Source organism: Trachurus trachurus (assembly GCF_905171665.1).
Source record: "Trachurus trachurus genome assembly, chromosome: 22".
NCBI classification, from domain to species: Eukaryota; Metazoa; Chordata; class Actinopteri; order Carangiformes; family Carangidae; genus Trachurus; species Trachurus trachurus.
Window position 1 is genome coordinate 8489535 of NC_139907.1, and position 24343 is coordinate 8513877.

At 42.6% G+C, this 24343-nt stretch overlaps 1 protein-coding gene across 1 annotated transcript; it reads left to right on the forward strand.

Annotated features, from left to right (window-relative positions):
• Positions 1 to 1565: 1565 nt before the first annotated feature.
• Positions 1566 to 23930, forward strand: palm1b (paralemmin 1b). Its single transcript, XM_083998261.1, has 6 exons — positions 1566 to 1940; positions 14148 to 14190; positions 14961 to 15041; positions 19604 to 19719; positions 20451 to 20521; positions 20772 to 23930. Exons 2-6 carry the CDS (start codon positions 14149 to 14151, stop codon positions 21149 to 21151), a joined length of 690 nt encoding a protein of 229 aa, XP_083854387.1. The 5' UTR covers positions 1566 to 1940; position 14148; the 3' UTR covers positions 21152 to 23930.
• The last annotated feature ends 413 nt before the right edge of the window (positions 23931 to 24343 follow it).

Genomic DNA, 24343 nt, shown 5'->3' on the forward strand with positions numbered 1-24343 from the left:
AGTCTGTCTCCTCCGTTTTCACGATCGACCTCGACCAAAGGCGGTTTTGCCTCGACTTCTGTTGAAGGCCGTCTGGGCCAGGCCTACAGGATCATGATGTTTACACCTGCAGAGAAGGTAGGAAATTGGCAGGATGTGAGGGGGCGGAGCTGAAAGAGCCCGCGGCTCCACCGATGTCCACTTTCAAGGAAATAGTTCCTCGCTACTTCCGCCAAAGCTTGTGTTTGAATTTAGGACTAGATAAATACAAACTGACTTGATTTAGATTGAGTCGGATTTATTTAGTTGACCTCAGTCATTCTTGAACATGCAGTGTTATTTTACATGACAGACTTCTGTGCGTCTTTCTTTTCACTGAAGCAGGTGAGGCTTTGTTGGATACCTGATCAAACCACACACTCTCTCACACACACAACCCATCAAGTCTGCATAGTCCTGAAGCAGCATTTTGGCTCAGTTTTTAAGTGATAAAGTCATAAATAATAATAATACCAAGAACAGGGAGTTTCTTCCAGTCTTCAACTTTGAAAGCTGCTGGTTTAGCCATAAATATTTGATGCTGTAAAAAGAAATTCTTAAGATTTAAAAACCAATTGGGGACTATGTGGATGATATTGTGTCTTCTAATGCGGTAGTCGGTTAACCACTCAATAAATCTCCTTTATGTATTCTGAAATAGATATATAGTATAAAATAAACACTGATGACTCTTCATATTAGACATGTAACATTTAATGCTTAAAAATATCCCATCACCAGTGGATTTACAGACACAGAGGGTTTTCAGCTATACAGTCTATGGTTTTCAGGCAAGAAAGCTGGAATAACAAGAGGCTTTGTCTGCAGCACCAGCACCACCTGCTGGATGTCGGCTGCAGGTGCAACATCTTTTGGTTGATTTTAGGGTGGCATAACATTCAGAGAAAAACAGAGAGAGAAAAATTTACACTAAAATACTGCAAATTAATTTATTCAATTCACTGAGTGTTTTTTTTTTTGTTTGGTAAAAAAAAAAAGAGAGAGAGAGAGAGAGAGAGAGAGAAAAAAAAAACAGCACAGGCAGAATGATCATTATCCAGCTCAGCTCAGAATCAGTGCTCGAGGCTGTGCAGCCACTCAGCCTCTGAGCCTGCGGATATTTACGCAACCGAGTGAAATCCCATCCTCTCGGCCGGCAGCCTTGACGTTGACCCCCTCCGCCACTAGATGGGGGAGTGGGGCAACAGAACTGAGGAGGAGAACGGCCCTTGTTTCTCCTCTGGTATAGGAGACCTGGATATGGTCCCAATTTTAGGCTGCACGTACGCCGCTCATCTGCGGCCCTGAAGCAGACAGCCTGGTTCCTTAGGACGTCATACGATAAAAGACTGGAGGAGAGCCAGAGGCAGGGCCCCCGTTTGGAGAGGAGGACCCATATCTCAGCAGCCCGGGCCCCATTATCTCCACCAGGCAGGGAGGCGTATCCTTTTCCCCTCTGCACTCCCCTCCACATACCACTCTGACTCTCTCTCTCCCTCCCTCCCTCTCCCTCTCTCACCCATACACTAACTAGACTACCTGCTTCAGACGACGCCCCGTAGCCCATGAGATTTGCACCTCCGCCGTGCGTCTTATGCGCTGGAGAGGAAACCAGTGGGCTCTATATCATTAGGCTATTATCGTCATCACTACTACTATTATCATTATTATTATTGTAGGGCTGGGTGTGCGCGCGAGCTGCCAGCGGCATCACCTCACCAATAACAGACGGGGTGCCAGTGTCAGAAGGAGAAGAGGAAGAAGAAGAGAAGAAGAGGGGAGGAGGAGGAGGAGAGGAACGGGGGTGACAGGGTAGATTCCGAATTGACGCTCAGAAATAAACAAGGCGACTGTCAGGCAGACAGCCCCGTTTTGGAAGACCGTCTGCGGCGGGAAGCGAAGCGACCGGGATCTGCAACTGAGTAAGTCGTGATTTCTCTGGTGTGCAGCTGGTTTTTGTTTTTCCAGCTGCATGACCTGCTTTCGGTGATTTGTCCAGAGGATGGTTGTTGTGCAGCGGCGCAAATATTTAAGCTTCCAAAAAAGCCTGGCTGGCAGCATCCGTGCGTGATTCGGACAGGAGGTGGATGACAACACAGAGGGAGGAGGGAATGGATACACCGAAATAAGGAGGAAAATATATTTGCATGCAGGGGCGAGAGTCACTGTAAACACCGCGTATCGATCGCTGCATTAATGTGGGCTTACAACTCAGTAATCACGAGGCGCAGCAGCAGCAGCAGCAGCATCCTTCAAGGGGACGTGCACGTTCAAAAATAACAAGCTGCACAGTGAAGCCAGGCGCTGATTTTTTTTTTTTTTGGAGGTGAAATGTAGAGGGGAAAAATGGCTGCATTGTTATGTCATGTCAACATCCTCTGCTACATGCCTTAGAGGGCCGCTTTTACTGTACTGTAGCTATCCCCGCCAGCCATGCAGGACGACAGGTGTATCAGGATGACATGTTTACGCGAATGTTTCTGATGAACCACCGTTGTAATATCGACCTGTTCGTGAGGGCAGTGTTTCAGGATGTCTTGTTTGGTTTTTTTTAATGTGTGTGTTGTCGATGATGAATTTTCCAGTGGCGCCAGCCGAGCACGGTCGTCACTGCATGGGTGAGAGAGATGCTGACTGGCTCCAGGCTGTATAGGAGGAGAGGAGAGAGGAGAGGAGCAGGGTATTCTGTGGTGTGTTGTGATGTGAGCAGTCTGCTCCAACATGGCGCGCATGAGCTGATAAACCTTGGCCATTACATACTCCTGTCTGGAATTTACACTGTGCAGTGGGCCAGGCAGTTTGGGTTTGGTTTAGGGTAGCAAGCAGAGAATGAGACCGAGTGCATCTCCTCACAGCCTGAGGTTCAGCTCCTATTCATTTCAGCTCAGGTTGCCCCTGGTGATAAGAGTCCAGGCTCCTCCATCCTCCCAGAATATCACGTAGGCTTGTGTTTATATTCTGCTGCTATTTTTTTTTCTATTCCTGTCTCTGGTGATGTAATTATGTTTGATCACAGCAGGGATGGACACAACCGGACAAAAGAGTGTGTTTTTGTTTGGTCTTTTGTCCATTGTCTCTCTCCTGGGAGTCTCTGCCTTGTGAACCGATGCCACTGTTGTTGGACAACACCTTTGTTGACGAGACCAGCAAGCAAGTGCACGGTGACAGCAGCACAGGGTCTGTAAACACCACACACCCATCACATACGTGCGAGTCTTCGAAGCACAGGCAGGATATTAACGCTTTTGTTTTGGTCGCCACAATAGCCAGTGACACCTGTTTGATTCCTGGGAATGCTGGGGAAAAAATACATGCAGTGAAAGTGACAGTTACTTGAAACACAACATCTCATCCGGTGTTGATTTTGAGAAGGAGCCAAAGTGACTTGATTTCAAGTCCTGAGGGTCTAATTTTCTAGGTGAAGTGAAGTGTTGGGACTGGTGTGTTCTGCTGTAACAATCAGGCCTACAGTGGGTGAAAAAAATGTTCAGGCAACATTTCTGAGCGCTCCACTGGGATAGTCAGTGCTGTGTCACAGCTTAAATCATGTCTCTCATCAAAAGTAATTAAACGAAACATGGTAAGACACCTACTTTGTCAGAGGATTCAGTTAAACGTTACAGTGCTCTTGTATCAGGATCTCTGTTGTGACCGCCTTTTATTCAAAATGTATAAAAATCCATCTAAAACCCCAACACAACAAATAGCATAGATTGCCCCAGCTGACAGATGTGCAGAATGTTGTGATAACTTCACATAGATGTTGTTCAAGATTTGCGAGAATTAATATCACAGCAGAGCTGCATTTGTTTAGTGAGAAAACACGGACCAGGCTGACAAAATATGGAGGAGTGAACTTATCAGCAGCACATGTCTGTCTGTCAGTGGTCGTTGTCTGTTCTGTCATTTTATTGTATGTGTGAGACATGTTAAGTCCACCACAGGCCTCGGCCTGGCCGGGTGTGAGCTGAGGGTCTATATCCGGTTGGCTGCTCTGTGTTGTGTCAGCAACTCGCAGCAGAGCTGACAGCACTTGTCTTGTTCGACCAATCATCGTTCAACATCATGAGTCTGGACAGCAACATTTCTCTGTGTTAGTGTGTGTATGTTTTTGTGTGCTTGTATGACAGTATGTATCCAATGTGTGTTTGCACATGTGCAGCTTTTGTGTGCATTGTTTTCTGCATGTATACCAGAAACAAAAAGATGGTTCGCTGTGTGTGTGTGTTTGTGTGTGTGGTTGACTGTCTCCTGACTGGGCCCTGGGATGGATCTGCTTTCACTAATTAAAATAGGGGAAATGGGCTGGTAATAGGAAGGTCAGTCATTGTTAATCATGGACTGTTGATGAAAAATGAGGTGAAATGTGAGTGAATAAAACTCTTTTCCACTAACTACATTCAGAGTGCACTTCAGGAAGCTCTGAAGCCCTGAAAGCTCAGATAGAAAATCCACAGTGTGAGTAGCTCTGGGAGTGAAATGTTCATACTGAGCAGCTCCTTGAAGTGAAAGTGTAAAACAGTTACCAAAAGGAGCACGCTCACTAACGATACTGATAAACACTCTTTAAATAGGTAAAGCACGTCCAAGTGACGGCGCAGTGTTGCTGACGATATCCATGCAAAAAAAAAAAAGAACGATTCGGCATATTATCTCTCTCTACAACGCAGTGCTCACTTACACTATCAGTCAAGCCACACCAATGTGTGGTTTGTAAGGGTCTCAATATATTCATATTGACAATGAATTTTTGTATAGGAGGTCCCTGATAAAGAAACTATGTGCTATAGCTGCCTAGCACAGTGGAGTATTTATCCACAAGGCCAGATGATTCCCCATTTGTGGTAAATGGACATAACAACAAATAGGCAGCAACAGTTTGTTATATAAATTAAAATATGTTGTGTTGTGTACAGATTGTTTCAGCTGTGCCCCAAGTGGCCAAATAGTCAGGTTTAATGACATTGCTTGGTGGGTTATCTACATTAAAAGTGACAGCACTGCTCTATTGTTTTAATTTTAACACTGCTACTGCACTGCTGGCAATTCAGTGGCATAACTGGGTGGTACAAGATCATTACCAGAGGATAGGAGGCCTCTCATGGGTTCATATCCTGCCCTTAGCGAGGAGCCCCGGAGTGATGGATATAGCTAATTACCCTCTCCGACCTTGCTGTCATTAAGAAACCATTTATGATGTTGTTATAAAACCAGATCGGTAAGCTGCACGTGGAAAATGAATGGCAGGCATTACAGAAGCCTTTACAGTCACTGGTTTGTGCTGAAACGTGGTATTGTAGGGTGAACAAGGAAGTGAAAGCTTGCTAAGCAAGCGTAAAGAGTGATAAGGAGTAACATCTGTGCTCTGAGATGGGAGATATTATTAGATAATGTAATGTACTCCACCTTGCCCCTTCTGTCTGTTTTTTTCTCTCTATTAATCTAAGTCTTTTTTCCTCCTGGATAGTCACTTTTTCTTTCTCTTTTTCTGACTAGCTCTCATTACACCCCCCCTCCCCTCCTCCTTCTCCTCCTTGCTGCTTTGTCATGACAGATAAGGCAAGAGAGGATTTGTTTTTTCCACTCTCTTCCCAGCAGATTGTCTGTCTTCAGATAAACTGTCATTTTTAGCCACTAAGTCGTTTTAATCTCAGAGGGAAATGTGCTCAGCACTGTGTTTGTTCATTTGCGTGTGCGTGTGTGTGTCATATGCACCCCTCCCCAAAGCCACACACCCACATACTCATATGATGATCATCAGTGTTGCTGCAGAGATGATATCAAAAGCACCATTGATAAGCAGCAGAGGGGGGTTCAGCCATCTTCTTGCACTGTAGATAACCTTAACATAACAACATTCACATAACCCATGAACATCTGGTTCCAGGGCAAGAAGGAGAAGGAATATTAGATCTTGTCTCATTGTAAATGAAATATTGTGTTTTTATAATCCCAGAAACGGCTGTACAAACATACTTAGCATAAACAATCCTTGAACCTCTTGAGAGCCTTAAGTGGAGATTGGGATCTCTCCATAAGGGGAGGCACCTGTTTAGCCTAATGGTTCCTGTGTTAATGTTGAGAGGCTGCTCCCATAATGCAAGTGCATATAGCTCCTTCTATCCGGATATATAGTTTACTGATTGACTAGAGAGGCAGATGCACACCAGTACACAGGAGAGTAGGGCCTATACCATGGTCTGTCCGTAAATGTAAAAAGCAATGCTGTCAGCAGGTCATGTTGATGCTAATGTTGTTACACAGCTTTCGCAAAAAGATGCAGACTGAGGTCAAAGTCAATCATTAGAACCACTACCCTACTCTTTGATCATAGTGGCTCAGCTCTCTTATCGTCTTGAAACACACTCCAATTCCTAAAACACTGTCCCAAGGTTTTGGTTGCAGCGCCCGTAATTAAAGGAGCCATTAGTAAGTTTTGCTACTTAGCCAAGGCCAATAACTCTAGAAGAAACATTGCATCTCCGGTATTAAATCTATCATGTGTTTTCTCCTGCTAGCCTCGACCCATCTCCTCACTTTAACCTCTAACCTCTAGTCTGTGCTGAAGACGTAGCCTTGCCCAGAGGATGTATTATAATTTCTTATCTAAATTGTGATCATGGACCTTCTCTTTAAGCTTCTTTGGGGATTTTAGTTTTTTCTGTTCTGTTCTGCTGGTATAAATCATAACAGACCAAGAGCTGCAAGGTCTTTAACTCACTCTCAGTGGTGGTGATTTCCCAACTTCGCACAATCTGATTCCAACAACATGGAGCTATATCAATGACATCAGAGATGCCATGTACATGGTTTTTTCACAGTCCAGGAGGTTGAACCTGTGCTGCGATCCCCAGGCAGTGTCAGCCGTCAAAGCACAGGGATCGATAAAAGTGTCACAAAAGCTGTGTAGACTCTGGCTGCTTTCCCTGAATGCATCAAAATGAACAAGCAAAGACCACAAGTGGACAGATTTGCAGTGTAAAGATAATGTTGCTGTTGCAGAAGTAACGAAGGTCGAGTGTGGTCAAGTGAGGAAATGCGAGCATGAGGCGAATCAAAGAGGAGGAATCCAAGGGGAAGAACCAGTGGGTGAAGATGGCTCTTTTAGGAGATTCAGGCAGAAGAGGCAGAGAAAACATTTTCATAACTTTTCGAAACCAAGAATAAAACAGTTTTGTCCACATGCAGAGGCAAGTTGGGCAAGATTTAAACTTTTATCAACTCTTAAATTATGTTTCCAATCATTATTTTGTGTGCAAAAATGACTGCAACACTAAATGCCTTAAGGAAAGATGATCTCAAACGGTGACCAGTGACCTGAGTAATTATTGTTGTCCACCCCCCTCCCATGATGGACGGCTTTATACCTTGCCTCCAGGCGGACAACTCTTAAAGTGAATACTCTTGGAGGTACAATGAGAAGCTATATACAAAGGGTAAAGTTATACCACACAACCAGGCACTGATGCAGAAGAAAATACTCTAACGATGGTCTATTTAAAATCCGCTCTGTCCCTGTGGAACAGCCTCTTTTCAAACTGTTCACACAACACTCTGAAGAAATGTAAAGTGTGCTGGCCTTCAAGCAACTTTGCGACAATTTTACAAATTCAAATCAGTTCAGTAGTCATGGACGTTATTAGTCAGCCTGTGAAAACAGGCTTTATATGCAGCTCCGGAGAAGCTTTATGAGAAATAATCCCAGCAGTGTCACAAGGATTGGCTTATGATGGGTTTGAAGACGACCAACTTTTATTGGGAGGGTGTTAAGGTTAAACCCAAAAGCTATGGAGGTGATGGAGGAGTATTTGAAAGATTTACCAGACAGGGACGATCTAATGAAATGATACCATTCAGTAGCGTTATGGAAAGTCTATGATTAAGTGTTCTCAGAGTCTGGATAACGATAACTAGGGAAGTGTCAGAGAAAAATATCAGCCTCAGTTTCTTTACTCTGACTGTTGTAGGTCCCCTAACTCAACTTCATAATTGCAATACTAAATCTCAGGGGTGTGGCTAATTGCTGATCTTGTTAACTTGACTGGTTCTAGTCTGTTGACAGTGGACTGTGTGTGGCTTCATGTTCGTCCTCTTGACATGGGTGTTACACAGTGTTTCACCCTGAGCTGTTATTTATGGGTGACCTCGGCAGTGAAAGGAGTTTTACCCTCTTGCGGCTGGAATACTAACATGTGACCTCAGCGGACTTCCTCCAGCTTTTATTGGCACCGCACTGTTTACGTTTGGCACAATTTGTGTTGTGCCTTAGATAGAACGATGCAGAGCCGCATGTGTGGTGGTGGAGGTGGAGGAGGAGGAGTCATGGTGTGCATGCTGGCCTGGGACGAGCGTACGTGTGTGTGTGTGTGTGTGTGTGTGTGTGTGTGTTTATGTGTGTGTGTGGCCGGAGCAGCAAGGCAGCAAGGAAGAGTATTGTTGTCCCTGTGCTCTTTTGGCCTGAAGGAAGGAAGCCATGGAAGTGGGGAGTAGAGAGGAGGAGAAATAAGTGGCACTCCAACACAGTGAGTGCGAAGAGGATTTGGGATTAGTTTCCTTTTCCAGAGTCTCTCAGTTTTGCAATGCAGGGCCTGGGTCATTAAGCTCAAGAGTCATTTTCATAGTCATCATTCTTTCTGAAGAGGAGAGCGTTATATTGAGTGTGAATGTGTGTGTGTGTCTGTTTGATTCAAGAGTAGCCAGAAGAATCTTCACATCTGGTATCTTTCCAGGTTTTAAGCGTAAGTAATAGTAAGTCTAGTAATTAGTCATTTAATGTGTCCCCTGCCTCTCCATTTCATCTCATCTCCACACCGTTAGTTTTTGTGAGTGTGCTGAGGTGTTTCATTATGGCCGCATATAATATCAGTTAAAAGCTTCTCGCTGTTCAAAATGAAAACCTGAATGAACGCATTTCCTTTTTCCGAAGGCAGTTATTAGGGTTGTTAGCCTGTGCGCGCTGCCAGCATGCTCTAACTGGAAGCATTTGACGCTTTTTTTTTTTCAACTTTATTTGCTGTAACTTTTCCGTGAAATGCAGCTGCCGCAGGCCGTTAGGGAGCACGGGTGATATCAATTAGCGTGATTCCTCTTCTCGATGTCTTCTCAGTTTTTTCTGTGTTGGCTGCTTGTCTCCTCCACTTTGTTGGTTGGTTTGATAACAAACCTCTCACTTTGGCTGATTGCCTCTCTGGTTTAACAACAACGTCTCTAATTGGCCAACAAGCCTCTAACAGTTCTTCATATCCAGTGCGTGGAGCCCAATTATTTTCAGATTGAGGCTCTCATTCAGTATTCACATCAGTTTAAAATACAGCAATCATTTGTTCGAAAAGGTCAAGATCTAAATATTCTGTTTGTCGCATCATAGGTCTTGAAAAACGTTGTATTTCATTCCTTTCCATTAAGTGAAGTAACATCCCATACTGTTGCAATGTTGTAGGTGTAGGGTCACTTACAGTATTGTTCATAGCAGTGTGTACTATCAAAACACAGATGAGCTTTTAAAAAAAAAATCTGTGCAGTAAAGTATGAGTCAGCGTGGGAGGCAGGATCAGAATCAGTGTGTTGCAGTGTCCATTTCCAGGTTGTTTGTGGTGTTTGTTTAAGATAATCTGAGATTAGTGGTGATGAGACCTGCTGTAATCTGTCACTGCTGCTGACAGATAGACACACTGACGGCTTGTGGCTGTTCTGGAGTATCATGTGCAGATCAGTGCAGCATGCACTCACTGAACCTTTCATTTCCAGACGCTGTGGCATAAATAATGAATTTTATGTTTCTGAACCATATTAGTGCAATTGGCTGCAAACAATTTTGTGCCTTTATAAAAAAAAAAAAAAAAAAGTCTTGAAAATGATGACGGCAAGGAGAAGGAGAGGTGTAAGAGGTGCGTGAGTGATGTCATCACACGCAGGTTAGCCTGTCATCTCTTGGCCGGTCCCTCCTTGCTTGTTTTTGTAAACCTGACAAATCTCTCAGATCTTGTTAAAGGGATAGTTCAACATTTTGGCAAATTGGATGGAACGTGACGAGACGGAGTTGTTTTTGAGGTAAATACAGAGACTGCTTGCTGAAAAGCTAAAACGTTCCATTATTATCTCATAGCGTGGTGAATGTGCAGGTCACAACTTGTCCACCAGAGCGTTTTGGAGTTGTTGGATTGTGTATTTGATGAGTTTGATGAGGGAAACCAAGAAATCCCGTTAGCCTCCATAGCGTAGCTCTGAGTAGCTCACGGCTCTGTTCCACCGTTCTAAAAACAGCTTGCACCGACAATTAAAGGTGACGAACCTACTGCTATGACTATAGCGATTATGGCAAATGTTGAACTATCCCTTTAACTTAGGCAACATACCAGCCCCCAAATGGGAGTTGAACCCTGGCCTCCCTCTCCAAAGTCACTGCCATTACCCAGTGAGCTATCCAGCTGGATGTATTGAGACCTCAGGTACACCATGCTATTATCTTGCATTTCACTTCCTGATCATACGCAATACTCATGAAACAAAACTGTGATCGGGTCAGAAGATGAAAGCACCAGTAATATAATTGAAACCTGCAGTCTGTGGGTTTATTTTTCAAAAACATAGATAGAATCAACATTTTAGACTACCCCTTATTGGTAATGGTCGTCCCACATTTTGTTTTTTGGGACCTGGTCACCCTAGGTAAGGTATAAGTGTGATGCTCTGCTGAACAGAAACCAACAGTGTTTTGGTTTGGTGAATTCCTGACAGTTTCAGGGAGGGAAAACTATTTCTTCTCACCTCAGAAAGGAGAGGGTTTGTTTTTTTTCTATATCCAGGTTGGGCTTAAGGCCAACATATCACTAAACAAAGACGTGCAGCAGGATTATTATTCATTTAGCTCCATAGACCTTAAAGTAATCACTTCTAGGGCATTTCAGTGCAGATAGAGTGTGTAAAGTGACTGCCGGTGCCAGAGGACGGTGAGCACAACGCTATTAGAAGAGGATGCTGGTGCTCTATGCGGGCAGTTAATGTGTTCCTGGAAATGCTACAAGAGCAGTGCACTCAGCAGGGAATAGGCCTGGTCATTAAGTCTGTTTCCCTGACTTCTTCTGTCATCCACCTGCCTTGACATTTTGAGAAAAACATCCCGGGTCTTTATGTACTGTTTGTGTGCAAGTCTCTCGGGCAAACACTGCTGCATCTCTCAGTTCTATCTCACTGACCCCGATTTTGTTGATCTGTCATATTTATCTGTCTCAGCGTGTCTCTGCTGACCTGCTGATCTGTGAGAGACTGCCTGCCGGCCTCCCTGCAAGTCTTCCTCTCTTGGTCATAGATGTAATAACTCTTCCAGCTATACCACTAAGATGCTTGTCTGTGTGTCTGCTTCCCTTTCTCCCCATTTGTCCATAATTTATGAGAGAGGCAGCAGGACAAAGGCCCAAAATGTTCCAACAAGGTGGACATATTTTTTCCCAATACACTTTAAAAATTCATCACAGCAGTATAGCCTAGAGGTTATTAGAGGCAAGGCTGGCATTAAAATTCATTTTTGAATGCTGTGACCAGGCTTGGAAAATCTTAGCATTTAGCTCCCAGCTCGTCCAATGGACTTCTGCTGTTAACTTTGGCATGAACCTGGTAGTTATGGTCATAACTCCCAGAGCCACGTGTGAAGACTTTCCACTGTTTGTTTTCAGTAGGCATTGGCAGGAGGTATTTCTGTTCCTTTTGTTAAATGTTTGTTTTGATTTGAAGATCCACAAACTAGCTTTGTAATTATAGCTTTTTTGGTTTTTAGATGATTTTACATGTCTTTTGCAACCGGTCGTGTTCGTAACTTTCAAGTACGGGAAGTTTTGCATGTAAACAGTTTCCAACAAAACTTTCGGTTCATGATATTTTTTTCACAACCGATGTATCCAACAGAGCTAACTGACATTAACAGAAGTACCTGTAACTCCTGTCAGCTGTCAGGGAGCCCTGCCTGGTCTCTTTTAATAAAAGCAGAGTTGAGTCGGTGCTTCCAGGCCTGATGAACTGATCCAGATGAGTTCCCAGATGCGCTGTCAGCTAACTGCCCCGACCGCTTCCACGGTAACCTGAGGGCTGGGATGGGAAGGAGACTTAGACAGAAAATTGCCTATAAAACACTGTCAGCAACAGAAACGTGACCAGGATCTGAATAACGTCTTCACAGAATATAACACACTTTGAAATGTGAGCAGGAGCTCAGGAGTTTTTTTGTTTTTGATCATTAGTCAAGGTGCAATTTATAATTCATCTGTCTGATTCATCCTGATTTCACTCTTCACACGTCTTTTCATTCTTCCTGTTTGTGCTCTGGGAAAAGCAGAAAAATACTAAGAATGTGTCTAGACAGTGTGTGTGTGTATTTGTGTTTTTATGTGTGTACTGGGTGGGTTGATCAGATGATTGTGGTTTCATTTTTTCTCTACAGGCTCTCCATGTGATGGTGACATGAGAGCAGTGCAGTGTGTGGATGTATGTGCAGATAAACCCTGCATGTACGGATTATCCTAATGTAACACACCCTTGGGGTTTTCTCCGAGTCCTACAGCTTTATTGATTTGAAGAGAGAGAGGACTAACAAGTGTGACAGAAAATGTATGCTTCTTTATGTTTTGAGAGAGGCCAGTGTTGTTGCACTGCGTGTGTTTTGTGCAAGGGAATTAAAAAGTGTAGCAATCAGTCTGACCCTACAGCAGGGGTGTGATAGAAGTAATGCGGTCTGTTGATACGCTGTGAGTTGTGTTTTTTTTTTTTTCTCACAATCCTTTGCTTTGTGAGGATTTTGGTTGGGTGAAATGATGTAAGTGAATTCACATGGTGACAGCGGGGGTCCTGGCCATTCATCAGAGTGAGTGACACAAACACGTTCAACACATTTTATTGGCACTGCGTAGTGGTGGGCGGGGAGCGATGTAGAGATGTGTTGTCATTTTGTAAGAGTTTGGGTTTGGACCAGTGCGGCAGAGAAATGAGGATCCCATATGTGCCGTAATACAGTTTTTAGTTTGGGCTGGAAAAGATTGGAAGAGACAAAACAATGTGAGGACGGAGCTGAACGACAAGGAACCTGAGGCTCAGTTATTTATCAATTTGACACCATCTCTTGCACAGAAGTATCAAATGTCTTTATTTTAGGGCAACAAAGGTTATAGTTGTTACAAAAATAACATGTCACCAGTTTACGTTTCTTCACTTGTTCCACTGCTTTTACATCACATGGTTGTAAACTTCCTCATGACAAAAAGAGCATACATTTAAATCTGTGAGATTGTAATTAGGATGTTCATATTTGTGTTTTTTTCTTTTTTTACATTTGCACTTAAAAACTATTATGACTGATCAAGATAGTTGGTGCTGAATTCACTATTAATCGGCAGAGATTACCAGCCAAAGCTCTAGAGTTTCAACACAAGAATTTCATCTGGTTTATTTTTAAAAGGAAAGAGAGAGTCTGCACACGTGTTCAGGCACAACACAGACGAGACCACTCACACTTACCAACCTTTTTTTGTCAGCTGATGAATCTCATGTTTAGTAAGGAAAGGTCACATATAGTTTTATAAGTACAACTAAGAACATGCAGTTCTGTTGAAAGAACAAAATAACATTCCTCTTCTATAGGTAGCTCAGATCATATCTCAGCCTGTTATAAATATATCTTCACTTTTTATGCCTTCTGTTCCACTTGGACCAGGTGACATCAATCATTTGCCTGCAGAAAAGCCTATAAAACTTAGATGTATTGCTTTTTCTCCCTGAGAGAACAATATAGTGATAGCTTTGTCCCAGCACTCACAGTCCTTCCCCTCTGGCTTCAGCTCTGCTTCCGTCCATCCTCCATCCTGCAGCTCTGGTCTGGAACCTATTAGAGCAGGAATCTCCAGCAGCGCCCTGCTAGCGCATTAGCATGCCTTCAGTGACGCTCCCTGACAGGAAAAGAGACACTGATTTAGTGCAAACAGACAGATATTTAACCTCAGTCACTGGGAAGTCGTTGCAAGGTAAATGGCTGGTGAATGAATGCTACGGTGAAGGGAGGTTGTTTGTCACTGTGTGTAATGTCAGATGTCAGTGGTCATGTGTGGCTGTAACTCTCTCTCTCTTTCTCTCTCTCTCTCCATCAGGATGGCTGAGGTGTCACAAGAGGAGAGACTCCAGGCCATCGCTGTAAGTTATTTCTACATCCATACATTTCAGTCTCTCGCTTTCTCTTTCGTACACACACACACATGCACTGAGTGCACATCAGGGCACACTGCTTGGCTGAAGAGGCAGCAAATCATTGCTCTTTGTCAGGATGTGACTGCAAATCTTAATGACTCAACCTTTTAGATCCCATCTCCTTCACCCATTAGCAAATATCCAAAGCTAATGCAGTAGCTTCAGCTCAATGCCTTTTTTCTGCCTGTCCTTGTCTCTCCCAGCATCTCTGTTCCCTGAGCCCAGTCTCTCTTCACCTTTTATCCTTTTCTCTGCTTTATCTTCATTTTCTGTCACTATTCTCACATGTTCTCTACTATAATTACAATTGCAATATATCAAATTACTTCTTTTTTTTTTTTTTTACAAAACATTTACAGCTTGTGTCAGACATAGTGACTTAAACACATTTGGAATTGGTTTGTTGTGACTGGCTCTGCCATTCAGAGCTTTATTTTGACACATCATTAAAATATCTCACAGCTATATACAAGATACTTCATGTGGCTGTGTACTATGAATACATACTGTAACAATACACCGACTGCTATATCTGTCCTTTTTTCCATGGCTTTCTCATGCATTCACAATCGCACTGACTTATACACATAGTCACTGATATTCAGCACCACGATGAAAGGCTCCAGCTTGGTAACGTTCAAAATGTTTTGATGTTTAAAATACCTTTTTGCCTTTTAACCGCTGAATGACTTCAAAATGTGTCTGCGTGGTAACAGGAGAAAAGGAAGAAGCAGACTGAGATTGAAAACAAGAGGAGGCAGCTGGATGATGACCGACGGCAACTCCAGCATCTCAAGGTACACCCATACACACATGCAAACTTCCACATGCACACACATTCTGCACATGCTCCATTTGCTTTAGTTGTAATTATGTTACATCTTTTGAAAAGAAGACATGAGAATTTGTCGTCCATTATTCTCAAGTGCTTCTTTGCAGCCTGTGAGTTACTTCTTAATTACAGTTAATGCAGCTGCGATGCTTCCCTTCTCCTTCACTCTAGCTTTACTGCTCGTTGCATTTAAAGCAATAGACCACAACGATAAAGTATCTAAGTATGCATGTAATATTAATGGTTGACCAAAGTGTTTCCCTGTCTTCAACTTTAATGTTCACAGTGTGCTCAACAGATCTTTGCATAGTCCTCCCCTTTAACACCTGTTTTTTTTTACTTAAAACTTTTATGTGCTTAGTTGCAGTCGATGAACACATGTTTCCACTTTACCTGTTATTTCCACCTGAGGTAGGCAGATGCTGACATCAGTATGAATCCATTCCAGGAGGGAAATCTGTCCCCTGATTCGGGCTGAGAATGAAAAACAATTTAACAAGTGTTTCTTTTTTTGGGGGGGGTGGGGGGTTGTTTTTTACATTATGCAGCATCATACAGTATATAGTCATTAGAGTGCCTGCAGTATACAGTATTGATAGCAGGCCTCTTATACTGAATCAGTAAGGAACAATAACAACAGTTGGAAAGGAAATGTTCTTAGCTTTGAAACCTCATGCGATGGATGGATGGATGGATGGATGGATGGATGGATGGATGGATGGATGGATGGATGGATGGATGGATGGATGGATGGATGGATCCCCCCCACTTTGATTCCCATATTCCATATTCTGTTGTCAAAACACAGATGTCAATGTCTACTGCGGTGACATATTCTGCACCTCAGCATGCCAAAACCCCAACCCCTGCCTCTACCTACTGTAACCCTGCCCTAAATTTGAAACCAACTCGACTTAGTCAGTCCTGTATTTTCAGAATCCACGCCCCAACTTACGCACAACGTACAACACCCACGCACCAACATTTAAACTCTGTGATTATTTTAAAAAACTATCAGCAACACAGAGAGATACTCCCGAACTGCTGCTGTCACGGAATGTTCAGAATGGACGGCAGATAACACCGGCAGCCCCTCCGCATGCTGTTTATACACACACACACACACACAGACACACACTCCCTAGAATGCATGCACACATTCAAACCTGCCGGCATGCACACACACACTCATTATATCAGAGCCAAGGCTTTTGTCAGTGTATGTGTCAGCATTATCAAAGCTATTTCAGCCACACACTATTCAGCGGGTCACAGATAAGAGCAAAGGTTGCCGTGCGTGTGCGCCTGCGCAGACATGTGTGCGCTCGTGACCTGTGCGACTGGCCTTGCGTGCTCCCACTTTTTCTATTTTCAGAGCAAACCTTTGTAAATGTGTATCTGCATGTGTGTCCGTGTGTGTGTGTGTGTGTGTGTGTGTGTGATCGTTTCTGTGTGTGTTGCTGCATAAAAGAACACAGAAGCCTCAGACAATGCGGTGGGCTTTGGCAGAGGAAACAGATTTTTGTCCCACTCCCACCAACAGGAAACAGCTCTTACACCCACCGCACCCCGCTTTCGTCTCACACACACACACACACACACACACACACACACACACACACACACACACACACACACACACACACACACACACACACACACACACACACACACACACATAGACTCAGACACACCGAGGGGAAGTGTAATCACGCTGTACAGGAGCATTAGAAGGCTCTTTGTGCAAACCACAGCAAGTATTTCTTTACCAGAGGCGGCATTCATGTGGAAAACCTAATAAATGTCTCAGTTTACACACCACATTTTTATAATGGTGTACCTGACCCACCATTAAATCACACTTTACACAGAATCATACACTCACACACACTCGCTGCACTGACACGCTGGTGAGATGAGGTAATACCATGTTGTTAACACAGAAAGCATTAAAATGAGTTCTGTTTTAAATTAACCAGCCATGGTAATATGATTACGCAAGCAGCAGCCCCTTTAATTGAAACCTCAGAATGTCAATGTCATGTTGGCTTAGTATTGGAAACAAAACACACTGTTTATGGATGGAAAATATGAAAAGTTATATTCCTAAATGAGATGGTGGCCCTTAAAGTTTACACACTATTACGAAGTTACGGACGAATTTTATTTTTATTTTTATTTTTGAGAAGATTAACACCACTCTCACTCTCACAACTGTCGGCCTACGATAGGCTAAATATGAAATTAGAGCCAGCAGCACCTTAGCTCAGCTTTGCTTGGCATAAAGACTGGAAACAGAGGTTACAGTTCACCTCACTCTGTCCAAAGACAACAAAAGCCAATCATAAACACCTCCAAAACTCACACATTGGCATCTTGCATCTTATCTGTAGCCTACTGCATGAACCTGTTTTCTAGTGTTTGCACTAAACACATTTCAAGCTGTTCTTTTTTGCTGAGTAAACCTAAAGAAGCCAGATGCGAAATGTGTTGTTCACCATAATACATTTTAGTAAAGTCATTTCACTGTGCTGTGATTTTTTTTTTTTTTTATCTCTAGCAGTATTTAGACATGAAAGTACAGTAGTTTGCTATTCATGGCAAACAGCAAATTTGCAAAAAAAAAAAAAAAGTGCTGTGGCTGACTAACTTGTGAAGAAACTAAACTTTGAATTTTGGAGCCTCATGTTGGACAAGGAGTGATGCTAGATGAGAAATGAAGCTGTTCTTCATACAGCTGTTCAGTACATTTGTGTGTGTGTGTGAGTGTCTGTGTGACCGTATGTGTGTGACACAGTTCCGCCCTTTGTCTGCTACGTTAGCAGCTTTTTACTCCAAAGAACAATGGAGAGAGAGACGTAGCTTCAGCGCTACAGCTTTATGACTGTCCGTGCTGACTGGTGTGTGTGTGTGTGTATGTGTTTGTGTGTGTGTGGTGCACATGTTTGACTGCGCATGAGTGAGCACATTAGTGATGTCAGGCTTTGGGGTAGTAAGGTGTGGCAAGAATGAGCAAGACTGAAAGAGAGAGAGAGGGAAGTAGGGTTAGATTCAATGCCCAAGAGACCATGCAGGGCCGGGGCATGAAGAGTGTTGAATTACACCGTGTGTGTGTGTGTGTGTGTGTGTGTGTGCTGTAAAGCTCTGTGCAGCTGGGCGTCTGGAGCAGAGTTAGTGAATGATGAAAGTAAGAGTTTAAACAGACATTCACAGATACAAACACGTAAGCATAGGTGGAATTGATGGAGATACGCCGTGGCATTTACAAGCTAATTGGAGTTCATGAACTTCACGATGGTTAGAGATGCACGCAAGAAAGAGGAAGGGGTGGGGGTTCAGTTGCAAGGGGGGGAAAAAAAGAATGGGGGAAGTTTTTCTGAAGAATTTCTCGTTGCATCACTGGAGAGGAATTCACGTCAAGCGCAGGTCCAGATTTTTTTTTGTCCAACTTGTGTGAAAACAAGAGCTTTTTACTTGCACTTTTCCATATGGCCAGACAGCGTTGTCTTTCACTGCATGGTCTAACAGCTGCGAGTAGGACACACACTGTTATATTTACCTCAAAGCATGCCAAGTATTTGCTTTGATATTAGCTTATCTGCAGGAGGGAATGTGGATGGGGAGCCAGAATAAGGGATACAGGGGTGTTTTGAAATTAAGAAAGCAAATAGACATGGGTTAAAAAGAGATAAAGAAGTGGAAGGTTGGAGGAAAAAAGTGGAAAATACTAGTAGAAGAGATTTTATCCATGTGTTGTTTCATTTAATTTGTGTGTTCTTGATAATCTTGTCCCAGAATTAACTTTATCTACACAGTAATTATGGCTAATAGTTTGCGATCATTAAATCCAGTCACAGTTTGTGCTCCCAGCTTGTAAGTGAAGATATTCTCATTTTCATTGTCAAGCTCCAGGAAATGTTGTGATGTGGTTTTAGATTAGAACTATTTGTTTTTGTTGTTGTTGTTGTATCTCTTTTAGTGGCTTATCTTGATTTCCAATCCCACGCTCAAATGAGTATAATAGGAGAATTATATAGTACTCTGACTTTTTTTCTGTCTCCGGTGCCAGAAGGCTTGACAGTCTGGACGAGTGCCATAGTCCACTTGGCAACAACAAGTTGGCAGCGGCTGAAGTGTGTGACAGAATCAGTGAGTGGCAGCAGAGAAGCTGTGGACGTGTTGCCCTGGTAGATTTTTGTGGAAGATTAGCTAAAGGGATTGTCGCTCTCGCTTGGTGAAAGTGCCACCACTAATCTCTTCTGAAAGAAACTGCACTGATGTCCAAATTAAAAAGGGGCGAGAACACTGTGCATTCTGGGAGATTTGAAGTTCTGCTAATGAATTAATCAGCTGCTCCTGATGAAAGACCCATAATGAAAGGTCCTCTGGTTGGGTCTCATTAAAGCTCACATGCACACAAATACATTCTGTTTTTTGTTTTTTTATCAGTATTACCAACATTTTTATTTTTAAAAAATGAAGCTAATCATCTAACAACATGTCTATATTTATTGTGTCCACTTACAGTCGAAGGCACTGAGGGAGCGCTGGTTGTTAGATGGAGCTCCAGCGGAGGAGGAGACTCAGAAACGTCTCCAGGACGAAGAGGTGAAGACCAAACTTCTGGAGCAGGTCATCATCAGGTCAGCATCCCAGAACCTCTGCATGTCCGACCTTTGAAACAGACCAGTCCAGAACTTTATTTATAATTGCAAATTAACTTGTCGAATAAGTGTGGTTGTTATGGTGAGAATGTAGGCGTGCGTTCGTTTTGCTTTCCAGTGGTGCATTCTTTCCAATACTAATGAAGAAGTTTAAACAGCAGGAAGAATAAAGCTGTATTATTTCATTCTTCAAGCCGTAGCATTGTAAATCATGGAGTGGAGCTCTTGTGTTGCACAAGACAACATTGGAGACAGAGGAAATCGTTGTCTGTAACTGTGCTTTGAACCACAGCCATGGTCAGCAGGGCCGATGCTTCTGATGTCATGAGCGTTGCACTACAAGTGATGTAATCCAATTCGAGTGTCCAGACTGAAACAAATCTCATGAAACTCAATTTCACATGGATACTGTGGCCATCAGTAATTGTATTTTATAAATCATTTTATCATTTGTCTATGTCCAAATGTCCAAACATAAATAGCATATGAGAACTTATCAATATTGTTATGCATTTTGATATTGTATCTCACAAAATCACGGATTTACTAATGGTTTGATGGCATTGTGGATGGACAACGTGGTCAGCTAGATATACTGTATATTGCAGTATAATTTCTGTGGTGTTACATGCTAATTTTGATAATGATATCAATAATCGGTATTCATGTGTGTGTGTGTGTGTGTGTGTGTGTGTGTTTTCCTGAGCCAGGCTGGAGGCGGAGATTGAAGAACTGGAGACAGGCGAGCCAGCCAATAAGGGTGTGGCCAAAGAAAATGGAGGTAAGTTTGGTACCCATGGCAACATTGAGTACACGGGAAACCATGGCAACACAGCCATCCAAAAGAAAAACTGAGCTAATAACGGTCCCTTCAATTGTCATATTAACTTGCCCTCCTTCACCGGAGGTCATTAAAACAATATTTCCTTTCTTTCTTTCTTTGTCTCTCTGACCTACCCTCACCACCCTCTTTTTTTTTTTTTCTCTTGCACTCTCCCATCCTCATAATGGTACTCTGGTGCTCCCTATAGGTGAAAATGGAGTAGTGCAGTCCTCCGGTCAGACCCCAAAGAGAGAGGTGACAGGGATTGAGGCCAAGCTGCTGGGTCCTAGTCCTGACCAAGCCAGCGCAGACAACCCCGTCACCCTGGTGTTCATGGGCTACAAGACCGTCGAAGAGGAGCAGGAGACCAAAAAGGCCCTGGGAATGGAAGGGGTGGACGGCAACGTAAAGGCCGAGTTTGTGGTGATCGAGGATGGCGAGGGGAAAGCTGGAGGAGAGGCGGCCACGGAGGGGCAGGCTCCGCCCAACGGGAGCATGGCGGAGAAAGAAAAGGCCAACGGAGGCGGGGAGGAGGGAGAGAAGGAAAAGGAGAAGAAACAGACCTGCAAATGCTGCACGGTCATGTGAGCTGCGTGTGAATGTGGGCGTGTGTATCTTGTGTGTGAGTGGATGAGTACACACCTGCACCTGTGTAGGCCATTGTGTGCCATTGCATGTGTCTGTATTTGCAGATGTGTGTAACTTTTGTTTCTGTGTGGGAGTATGTGTGTGTGTGCGCGTGCGTGTGTATGTGTATGTGTATGTGTGTGTCAGGACTGGAAAAAAAACAAAAGCCGAAGTACACAGCCAATATACCAACAATGAGAGCCAATACAAGCTCCAGCTACAACAACAACAAGAACCACAAAGACTCATAAGTACACTTTACTCTGTATACTTTCTCTGATATGTATTTGACTTTTGGTTTCTATTGATATTTTTCTATTTTTCTGTCTTGACATTTATATTGTATTCAGTATGTATATCTTTATTATGGGACTGTGTACTGTAAGTTCATTGTTATTATTGTTGGAAAAAAAGAAGATGTATTAGCTCTCTGGACTGTACTGCTACCCACTGGGGGGAAATCTGGAAACTTTAAATCATTTAAGTCAAAACAGCAAAACTATGAAGGACACAGACACTTAAATATATATATTTCTCTGTGTAGGCCTACCAACTATTTATCAGTCAATTTCATATTGCAATATTGTCTAAGATATTATTTTAAATAGTATTTTAATATATTGATATGAAATTATGTTTTATACAATGTATTTATTGTTTTTGGTTCTCAATATCATCTCTAACCATTAACTGCATGTAAGCTTGTAAGCACTACCAGATTTGCGTTACAATCATCACAAGTGTCTGTGCTTTCTTAGACTCACATGTGCTCATATCTTCTTCTAAGTCACACATGTCTCTGTATCAGTGTTAGAGATATGCATCAAAGGGGCTATTTGTAAGTTTTGCTATTGCTACCAACCCAGCATGTAGAAGAAACATTGCAAAGAAACGTAATTCTTTGCAACATTTCATCTATAAGAAAGCTGACAGCTGTCGGTTGCTAATATATCTGCTGTGTAGCAATAGCAAAACTCAAAAAGAGCCCCTTCTAGTTTTAAAATAAATCTACAGCACACAGACAAGAGACAAATTCGAACACGGACCATGTTGCAAACTGCATTAGCTTCTCATAGACGCTGTGTGTGACACATGTACATGTAGATCACAGCTTTTGGATTTTTTTAAATGGATGGATACACTAACTTTATGGTCAATAGAGTCACAACAAACCATTGTGCAATGATTAGAAAACGCTTAAATGATTTCGCTCTCACAACAGTAGAATCAATGTAAATCTTATGAGGTAGCACTGCATGAAGCCTTGCAACATTTTTGACTGTCTTGTCACTGTTTGTTCTATGCTATCACGTTCACATGAATGTAAAAATCCAGGGGTTAAATTGGGATTCATTCGATCATAGTAAGTGAGTGGTGGGCTTGCTCGGCTCACCGCTAGAAATAACAAAACAAAGGTTTTTGTCTCTTTCTGAACCAAATAAAATCTGATGATTCTGTAATTTCACTGTGTGTTGGTCGGCTGCTGGTTTCTGTCCTGCTCGTTCCCAGTTTAACCCCTGAGCCTTTGTCTGTAGACCTGGCCCCAATAGTACTTGAATAGACTTACAGAGAAATACTAAAGATTTGATATACTTGAAAATGTTTGTCTCACAAAAAATAATCACCTAAAAACACGATATTTAGAAATTAGCTGTGGCCATACCCAGGCTATTTAGTAATTGGTCATATTCCTTAAATTTCAGACAAATTACGCATACATACTACACAAATTCAAAGTCCTGCAGGCCTATTAAATTACATTTTGGCCCCAGTCTCATCATTTGTTTGGCAGACAGTAGAGGCCGTGGATGGTGTGGTGTGATGCAATGCCACCAGTGCTTCTGCTGCCCTCAGGCTCGTCCATGTCTCTCATTCATCTCCACATTCATCACCATTGTCTCATGATCCCACTGTGTCACCCTCATCGTCGAGCTCACGCAGCCGCAGTTCAAAAAAAAAAAACCTCTGAAGTTGGTGCTAATCTTGAATCTTGTCGAACACGCTCCATCCACCAACTATTGTCAGGCTCCTTCTGTCTGTCTTTACGCAAAACCGTCGGTGAGGAGGACTGTGGGAATCTGCTGCCTCCTGCACATACACTTGTTGAATAAGAGAGTCTTTTGCAACCTTCAGTGCCAGATGCATTTTCTCAAGTCCTGCCTACATTAACCACCAGAGAAATGATCCCTTCTAACATTCCAAAGGGAGGCCAACAGGCGTGGACAGTTGAGATAGTCTATGCTTTCCATATGTACAGTGCAACTTTGTTATTGACTCTCATGTTTTTTTTCTTTCCTATGGCCTCTTTGCAAGGCAAGTATATTGTATTTGATGTGTGTAATTTTTTTTTTAAGAAAAAAAAAGAAATGTGTATTGTTGGTGCCTTTTGTCAGGTTCAGTTTGTTGGACTTGCCTGTCTGCCGCCATTTTTTAGACCGGGTTTTTTCTTGCTCTGCTCCTGGTTATGACGACCCACTGGAAACAACACTGCCTTCTACTCTGGAGGGGTCAATTCACAAATATAGTACAATATTACTCTAACTTTTCTGTGCAGCTCAGATGATAGATAATATGCAGATTGGCATTGGTGTCCTGAAAAAAAATGTATCTTTTACCCTATTTTAACCTTTAATTATTTTTATTTTATTTTTTGTTCAATTGCTTTTACGTTAACTTAATTTTTAATGCTCTAAAAAAAAAGGCCAATCTACATGCAATGTTTTTTCAATAGCTTGGGGGATACAAACTTTATGCAGGAGACTATAACTGACAGTCTATGTATATACAACACATGTATATCTGTGTGCATATACAGAAATATGCATATATGTATTACAAGGAGAATGTGTAAATTTGTTCATCTAAAGCTTTGCTTAATAGTGGGTCTCTGGGGCAGCAGCAGAAAAAGCAACCTTGTGTTAGACCAATGCCTGTTCATCTATTCTGTGGTCATCTAAATGTTTAATCTTGAATAAAACTGTTTGTTTACAGCAAGTCAGATAATTGCGTATGTAATCAACCAAATGTACACACACGCTGTGGATCGAAGACCACACATAAGCTTCGGTTAATGATGTGTGCGGTTTTCCCATCTTGGCTGATGGAGTCACAGATGGGTAGAAGACGCCCTTCTGCAATATGTACACACAATTA

What these genes read in the sequence shown, in the direction of transcription:
- palm1b (XM_083998261.1), top strand. Translation starts at nt 14,149, where the DNA reads ATGGCTGAGGTGTCACAAGAGGAGAGACTCCAGGCCATCGCT. An exon ending in AGAGACTCCAGGCCATCGCT is followed by an intron (nt 14,191 to 14,960) that starts GTAAGTTATTTC and finishes GCGTGGTAACAG; the next exon opens with GAGAAAAGGAAGAAGCAGAC. An exon ending in TGTGGCCAAAGAAAATGGAG is followed by an intron (nt 20,522 to 20,771) that starts GTAAGTTTGGTA and finishes TGCTCCCTATAG; the next exon opens with GTGAAAATGGAGTAGTGCAG.